Source organism: Anneissia japonica, unplaced genomic scaffold (genome assembly GCF_011630105.1).
Source record: "Anneissia japonica isolate Jap-2015-1 unplaced genomic scaffold, ASM1163010v1 scaffold2392_len1475705_cov187, whole genome shotgun sequence".
Taxonomy (NCBI): Eukaryota; Metazoa; Echinodermata; class Crinoidea; order Comatulida; family Comatulidae; genus Anneissia; species Anneissia japonica.
In genome coordinates, this window is record NW_022751777.1 from 1,240,510 (window position 1) to 1,248,482 (window position 7,973).

The following is a 7,973-nucleotide window of genomic DNA, read 5'->3' on the forward strand; positions in this document are numbered from 1 at the left end:
TTATATATTATATATATACATATATATATATGTATATATATACATATATATATATGTATATATATATATATGTGTATATATATATATATATATTATTACAAGTAATATATGCACATTTGTATGCATTAATGATTGGGATAATGTTCATATGCTCTCTACACTTTTCCTGCAGACATACATAAATCGACAAATAAAGCAATTTGAAGAATATTTCCCGCCATTATCGCCCACACACTCAATCACACTGTCTGCAAATCAGCTCATCCTCTTGTTTTGATTTCATTCCCTTCCCTCGTCATAACACATACCTATGCTCCATTTGAATGTAATAAGCTCTTACGCGAATCTCTAAGTATACCTAACGGTTGTATTCAATTTATTTTACTTTTATGCACGGAATTGGTTTCGTCGATAATGCCACCTAGGGGAGATAACTAGACATATTCGTCTGAATATCTAATATATTATACCATAGTTTACAAATTTAACAAATATATAAGTAAGCATGTAAAAGTCAGATTGATCTTACCTTTAATTGAAATTAGCCTATAAGAATTTTTTTTTTACTTGGAGGTAGTAATATTTCCGATGGTAAAATTGTTCCTGTTGCAGCAACAGAATTTGTCGAGTCAGGCCGTAATGACAAGCCAATAATGTCACAGCACGGCACGCGCTTCTTATATTTCTACTAGTCTACCTGTGATAACAACCTTTATGTAATGCGTACTATTGTTGCTCGAGCTTCGATGAACCCGCCTTTCAAATTTGTGCATTAATTTTAATATTCCTCCCACGATCAATAGTCAATCTTCCACCTGCCATCGAAATTGAACGCATTGCTGGGCTCTAGAAGAAAGGGGCTCGCTATTGGTCGCCTAAGCAGAACTATTAGATTGTCCGATAATTGACGAATTTTAGATCCATCAACGGTCATTGAAACTGTTTTAATAACAAAACAAATATTATTCAGAGGCGCTTATGAATTAAAAGAATGAAAATGAATTGGCTGGCTTATGTGTGAACCACTTCAGTCGAAAATGTCTCTACGATGCATGATGTATACATAGATACAGAATTTAGGCCCTATATATCGCCTGTCACAATCTGCAGATTATACAAGGCGATTATACAAGGCGCTGGCCTGGCATCATTATTACCCTGGTCACTGACTGAGTTGGCAGACCCGCGGGGAGCATCCCTGGTCATTGCTGCTTGTACGCACATGACCCATACATTCAATGCCATACCATCCTACCAGATACCCATTTATACTCTTGGGTGGAGAGAGGCAAACGTGCAAAGTGCCTTGCCCAAGGACACAAGCAATGCGACGTGCGTCGGTCTTGAACTCCCGATTTCACAATCAGAAGTCTAACACCTTACACGCTGCGCCACACGCTCCTACCCATGATGCTTATGTTTCGGTTTTCGGTGTGCCTACTACTGCCTTCATTTAACAAAATCAGTGGTACAATATCTGTGTTAACATATATTCCAACATTGTGTCCCATATCAACTTTTTATTTGCCTTTCGGAATCCTGAATACTGACTGTAGTAAATGAGCATATCAAATTACTGTTTTACAGGATACTTGTTGACTGTCACACACTTTCTGAAACTGCAAATGACATAATGCATTACCATTACTAGGCCTATATAAATATCATCTACATTATGCACCTCATCTAACTTAATGTTAAAGTAGGCCGATATACACACTCCTCGATATACACGCATGCATTTGATAAGAGTATTGTCAACGGTAGGCCTTCTGTTAAAACACAGTATTGATCAAATTCAAATGTCAAGAAAAGAGAAATTCTCCAAACAGAAACGTGTGTAAATACTGCGTATCAAATAACCATAGTAATAACATTTAGAGGAGGTTGGTGATTAGGATTCCTGTATTGCACTTTCACTGAAATGGAGGGGGCTCAGGGAGGGACTTTCACAGGTTGTGCACAGGCTGTACCTTGGTGTGGCTGAGGTGAGATCATTATTGATTATGGCCACCTCTACTAAAAAGAACTGCACATATACCTGAATGTAATATGCCAAAGAAAGAAAAGAACTCAGCCTCCACCGGGGCTTGCCGAAAACTTGCACATGATGGTGAATATCATACAGTAACCACCAGACCACGAAGGCGCTACTTTGTGGTGAATACAAGAACCACAAGAAGAATACAAGAATGTGTGTGTGTGTGTGATTTTAAGTGATTTAAAGGAAAACCAAGAAACAAGTGGAATAATGCAATGAATAATATGAAACGAAGCAGAAGAGGAATCTGACAAAGAAAAGAAACCAGATATTATTAATGAAATTGACAACAAAAAATTGGCCATTGGCCTTCATCAGGTGTGAAATCCAAGTAAAACAATTTAAACATAAACGTTATAAATGAAAAGTTGAAAATGTCAATATATTCAGCTCAAAGTCCCGGTGAATTGCTCTAGTAATGAAGTGTGTCTATGACGTGAAAACGGCACGGTATTCTGGACGGTTACTTTAAATGAGAATTAAAACTGAAAACACACCAGGCGATCAATAGCAGAAGACAAATATTTCTAGCCAGAAGTAGTGAAGAGGGCATTACAAAGTAAAACGAGCATTACCATTACAGACATTATAACTGTGAATTGTAATTAAGTGTAGTATGTGAATTTTCCAATTAAGTATTTCAACTTAACGGTAATCACACCATTTTTTTTTTCAAATGTAGGTGACTACTCTTACAATTGATCTTGGATGTCAGGGCATCTTATTTGTGCCTCCATTTAGGAAAATTATACTGTTAAACAAACAACGACGATGTGATCCATTGAGGGCGCTAACACATAAAAGTTCAGCAGTAATCAAACGAAAGAATAAACGAATATACCGTTTCTCGTTTATAACATTATATACTATGTAGGTCTTTTTGACATTCTTTCCATACATCAGTAAATAACATTTTGCAATTCTTATTTAAAACGTAGTTGCTAGGTCATATTGATCTTGAAATAGATAGCCTACAATCATAATATAGGCCTACGGATTTCTATATTATCTAAAACCATTTTATATTGAAGTTCAAAGTTTTAATAGCCCTATATAAGTCACAGAATATTTAAATCGTAGGTCCTCCTGATTTTTTCTTAAAATTAACTGGTTGATAGGACTAAGCAGACATTGCAACCGATAATAACATAATGCATAGGCTTAAATGTATTCGGATGATCATGATTCCATATCTTTCAATTTTTAATAAATTAAAACGATCATTAAATTTCAAGCTCTCCATGCATCGAAGCTATATTTATCAAGTAAATATACACCATCAAAGAGGTTACGAGAAATCTAAAGTGCAATCTGCTATAATAAAAATTGTAATAACAGTAGGATTCCATAGTATGTTTATACAGAAATACAACCAAAAGCACTAACAGTATAAAAGATGTATTACGGTACAGAACCATTGTCGATAAGTATGACATCTGTCGTGCAAAATGTGCCATCACTTACTTAGAATGTTCATCACGTATTTACGATAAGTCAAAAAAACGATTCTCAGATGACGCGCACTGAGAATGAAATATTATTAATTAATAATCACACGGCATTTGGGAATAGTTTTTCATAGTGTTGATTACGATATTATTCAAAGAGTGAAGGATACACCACTTTGATAAACATTTAATTGAGTTTCACCTATCATGTGATATTTAATAAATGGTCATTTAATCCCGTTATCTAGAGGTTTCTAACGAATGAGGGCAAAAAATACTCCACACACGTATGGTAGTCTACGCTTGAAAACTACATCATGTGCGTAAAATGAAGTCAATTTATAGTAGATGTAACGAAACTCATATTTATTATTCACATCGTAAAACGTCGATCATTAAAATCTCAATTACCTGTTTTTCCAATTGACAAGCCATTCGATCAATTTAATTTAAATTGAAGAAAATCCTAAACACTTTTATTAAAATTGCATGTGACTACCTACCCTAGTTTATCATTTTGTTTTTGTATTTTTGTAATTTGTAATGCTAGATGTAGCAATCAAAGAACGGACAGCATATTGAAATAAGTAATAGGCCTAACGTTAAAATAAATAATTTAATTAAATAATTTGAACTGGCCTATGTCTGATATTAATAGTCCTAATAATAAGCGATGGTAGGCCTATTATATCAATTCGAGATTCAAGATTTATTTATTGTTATTGTTATTATTCATTCGTTTTATTTTTTATTTCCTTGACTTATTCTTTGCTAAGCGCCTCGAGATGGCATCAAAGTGAGGGCTATACAAGGTCATAATGACGATGGGGATAATCAACTTTGGCCACAACTGCACAAGAACACAGGCGAGATGAACTGAGAGATTCGAACCTCGACGTACCGGTAGGTTGCCGGAGTCAAACCACACAACCGTTGCGCCAGTCGCCCATGTATTTATTTTGCTGTAAGCTTTTTATTTTCTGTTTGTATCCCATGGAAGTCACTCCATCATTTATTATGTAATCTTTTTATACCTATTTCCAAGGCCAATTAATTAACGTGCATATTGGACGCAGGTTCATAACTGCATAATTTATCAATTATTTCAATTTAATCTTTACTAACAGTTTCAATCTAATCAAGAATGTTATTACAAACGTTCGCGCCAAAAAATCGTCCGCATTTTGACCATGACTATAATAGTTTGCTATATCATTTAATCAACAAGGTCGATTTACTTCATATCTATTAGCGTACAGAGAAAATTTGATAAGAATCCCTTAGAAAATAGAAATAAGGATATCATTTGTATACGGCATAACAAAATCTAGGGTCCTGAAAAATGTATTTCTAGAAATTTTTATTTTTTATTTTATTTTATTTATTTTTGTTTTTGCAAAGTTTCAGGTGGTCAGGAAAGGTGCCAGAGATAATAGAGAAAGGTTCCTATAACAGGAATCAATAGAGGCAATGATAGACAAGAAACGTAGTGGGAAAAGGGTAAATAGTGCAAGATTTGTGTGCCGTTGACTTGTCGATATAGCGAGCAATATCAGCATCAGTCAGTGTTTGAATGTCATTTGAAACAAACAGAGAGTTCAACCAGTGGCGTATTTAGGGGGTGTATGGGGGTGCGCAAGACTCCCCCAACAATTACTTGCGCCCCCCCCCCCCCCCCCCCCAAATACGTTAAAACTTTTCAACAAAGAAATTGTTTAAATCAGTGGCGGTCCGGTGATTGGAGGGAGAAAATGGAAAGATTCAATGACACGTTTGACAAGGAGCTTATCAAATAATTTAAAAAGTCTTTTCTGGTCGTTACCACAGCCGTCAATTTGTGCCCGTAGGTAAGTTGATCGAGCATCAGCAAGCACTTTGTGGTATTTGTCAATTTCACCCTTGTATTTCATGATGTATGTTGGCGATGTTATCTAAATACGTTCAGCTGACCGTATCTTTTTCTTTGCAGAAATAGACCTTTTTATTGTAATGTGTTCCGTTTTGCGACATTACACTATCCACTCTTTTATTCCATGGATGAAATGTTATTGATATGCTATGCTATCAAGCTGAGCGTTAATGTTTTTTTGGCCTTCCTATTCGTCTTTTTCGTTTTCTTAATTGATTGTTTAAATTTAATTGGTGTTTCTCCGGTCTTGTCAATAGCATTTCAGATTGTTCGTTTAATGTGTCTACTTTTATAATCTATCCTTCTAATAACAATAACAAATATTTATGCGCCAATTCCAATTTTATCAAAGACGCTAAGTAATAAGGCAAGTTAACATTCCTGTAATAGGCCTAAATAGGTTTTAAGATTTTTCTTGAAAGAAAGCAAACTAGACGAATCGCAAAGTGAAAGTGGCAAGGAATTCCATGTAAATGGGGCTTGAAAAAAAAAGTCACCCGGCCTTTAACATAAGTTTTTGTTTTGTCTTTACGAAACGAAACTTTCCATAGATTTTATGATGAGAACGAATATGGTGAAGAGGAATACAGTGGGTATAAGGAACCCAATGGATAGAAGAAAAGTTAATAGGGGTTGTACCAGGATGGTCCTCCTTCCCTTGAATTTACCTCGAAACATCGGACGTTCAGAACTAGCAGATTATTTTGTCCATCCGCAGTCATCAACACAAACTCCTCAGAAACATACAGGCGGAACTTAATGTGGTGACAGACCAAAAGTTTGCAATACTTGATTTTAATATTTATCGTTGGAGCAGCTTTAACGGCACTAAGCATAGAATTCCAATCATTAACCACCCTAACTGCGGCCCTCTTTCTAACATTGAAGTATGACTTGATTTAGCTATTTTGAACTCATGGTCCCCATTTTTCCGTAATTCAGATCTAGTGAAAAAGTCCTAGTGAAAGCCATATAGACAAGTTAAATGCCTTCAATCTCTCTTTATATGGCTTACTTATAGAGACACCAAAATCGAAGATCCTGCACCGACCGAACTGGATTATTTTCGTCGTTTGCAGAGCATTCGATTTGGAGAAATTGTATGAGGCTATGTTTCTATAATAGGTTTCTGTGTAAGTCTATATCATACAGTACAGTGTCCTTCCTGACTTGAGGGCGCAATTTATGGTCTATTATCTGTCTATTTGTATTATTCTTTACGCGAACAATAATGGGTGGCAACACGTCACTTAGAAATCAGATTGATTAAACATGTAGTTTTGCATAACAATACAAATACGTGTAGATAATAACTGAATCTACGGTTGAGTGTGTTTCTACACAAAACGTCAATTTGGGCATGGGAAATGGTTTATCCACCAACCTGTATCTCTGTCTATATTTATGTTATACGATAGTCATTCACGAGCAAGCTATAACCGTCCAAGATTTTGGTTTATCATTCTCATCATAATATAATAGAGAATTATATCAACACAGTGTTCAGTGAGTACTTGTACCAACCACGATGAATCGATATCCTGGAATATTTTTAATGATGGTGGTGATACCAATGGTCTTCGGAGTACCGTTGTTGAATCGTGTAAAACGACAGAATCCAGAAGGTAGGAATAGAAATGCCCTATTCTCGTTATGGTAAATGTATAATGTAAACATTGTTAGTAGGATTTGTAGGATTTTTGGTAAAGAAAGGGTGAGGTGATTTTAGGCTATTATGCTGGAGTTGAGTGTGTGAATGGCTCTCATATTAGTAGTATTTCATCATCAGATAGGATTGCCATCATACCTGTGTCGATGTGTCAGGTTCGGTTGGGTAAGGCGACTTCCAAAGTACACCAAAAGTACCGGTATGAGTCAGTGTAGGCCTATCAACAGCGTATCCTGTTGTACTATTTTGCTTTTACATTTCTTCATTTTATTTATTTTTTAAATTTTCTTGCTGTAAATTAATAATTTTCATGCTGTAATTTATTGATTATATATTATTATACTTTTATATATTTTATTGTTTTTCTGCAATTGTTTATGTTATTTTACTTCAATAAATTTCTAAGTATTTTACTTAATTTATTTTTGCAATATATCAAACACAATTCAGTGTTTATCTTGAGTCTTCTTTCCCACAACCCCATTGGTAATTTGCATTGAAAAATTCAAATGGAATATCGCCTTTCCCCAGATAATTCACCTCACTGTTTGTTTGTTTCTCCCATGTATAGTTTCTCTTTTATGCATCATGTCCTATAATTTTAGGCCTATTGTACTTTATATTTTAGTTTATTTATTAGTATAGCCAATAAATTTATGCGTCTCCTTTCCCGAGGGTTGGAACCCCCTTCCTCCATTGATGGGCAAAACTCTACACTCTCTGTAATGAACTTTTCAGTTTAAGCACCGTTCCTTGGATATTGTTACTAAGGTTTCACAAAACGACAGTGGTAAAGTGCGCAAACATATTTTTTTTAGATAACACGTTTGTTTGTGAGACAAGTGCGTAACGTACCTATAGACTTGTACTTGGTCAGCTGTAAGTTTTGACCTCCCGGAGTAGTAC

The 7,973-nt window shown here is 35.2% G+C and overlaps 2 protein-coding genes across 2 annotated transcripts in view; one reads left to right on the forward strand and one right to left on the reverse strand.

Annotated features, from left to right (window-relative positions):
• The window catches only part of LOC117121836 (adhesion G protein-coupled receptor L1-like), a 75,713-nt gene extending 74,982 nt beyond the window's left edge, over window positions 1-731 (reverse strand). Inside the window, exon 1 of the mRNA XM_033267211.1 lies at window positions 530-731. The gene's annotated coding sequence lies outside the window, so the exon portion shown is untranslated. The remainder of the gene's footprint in view (window positions 1-529) is intronic.
• A 5,984-nt stretch (window positions 732-6,715) lies between these two features.
• Window positions 6,716-7,973, forward strand: part of LOC117121844 (glutenin, high molecular weight subunit PW212-like) — a 6,444-nt gene continuing 5,186 nt past the window's right edge. The window contains exon 1 of the mRNA XM_033267224.1: window positions 6,716-7,023. Coding sequence (XP_033123115.1) covers window positions 6,927-7,023 — 97 coding nt within the window. The 5' untranslated portion in view covers window positions 6,716-6,926. The remainder of the gene's footprint in view (window positions 7,024-7,973) is intronic.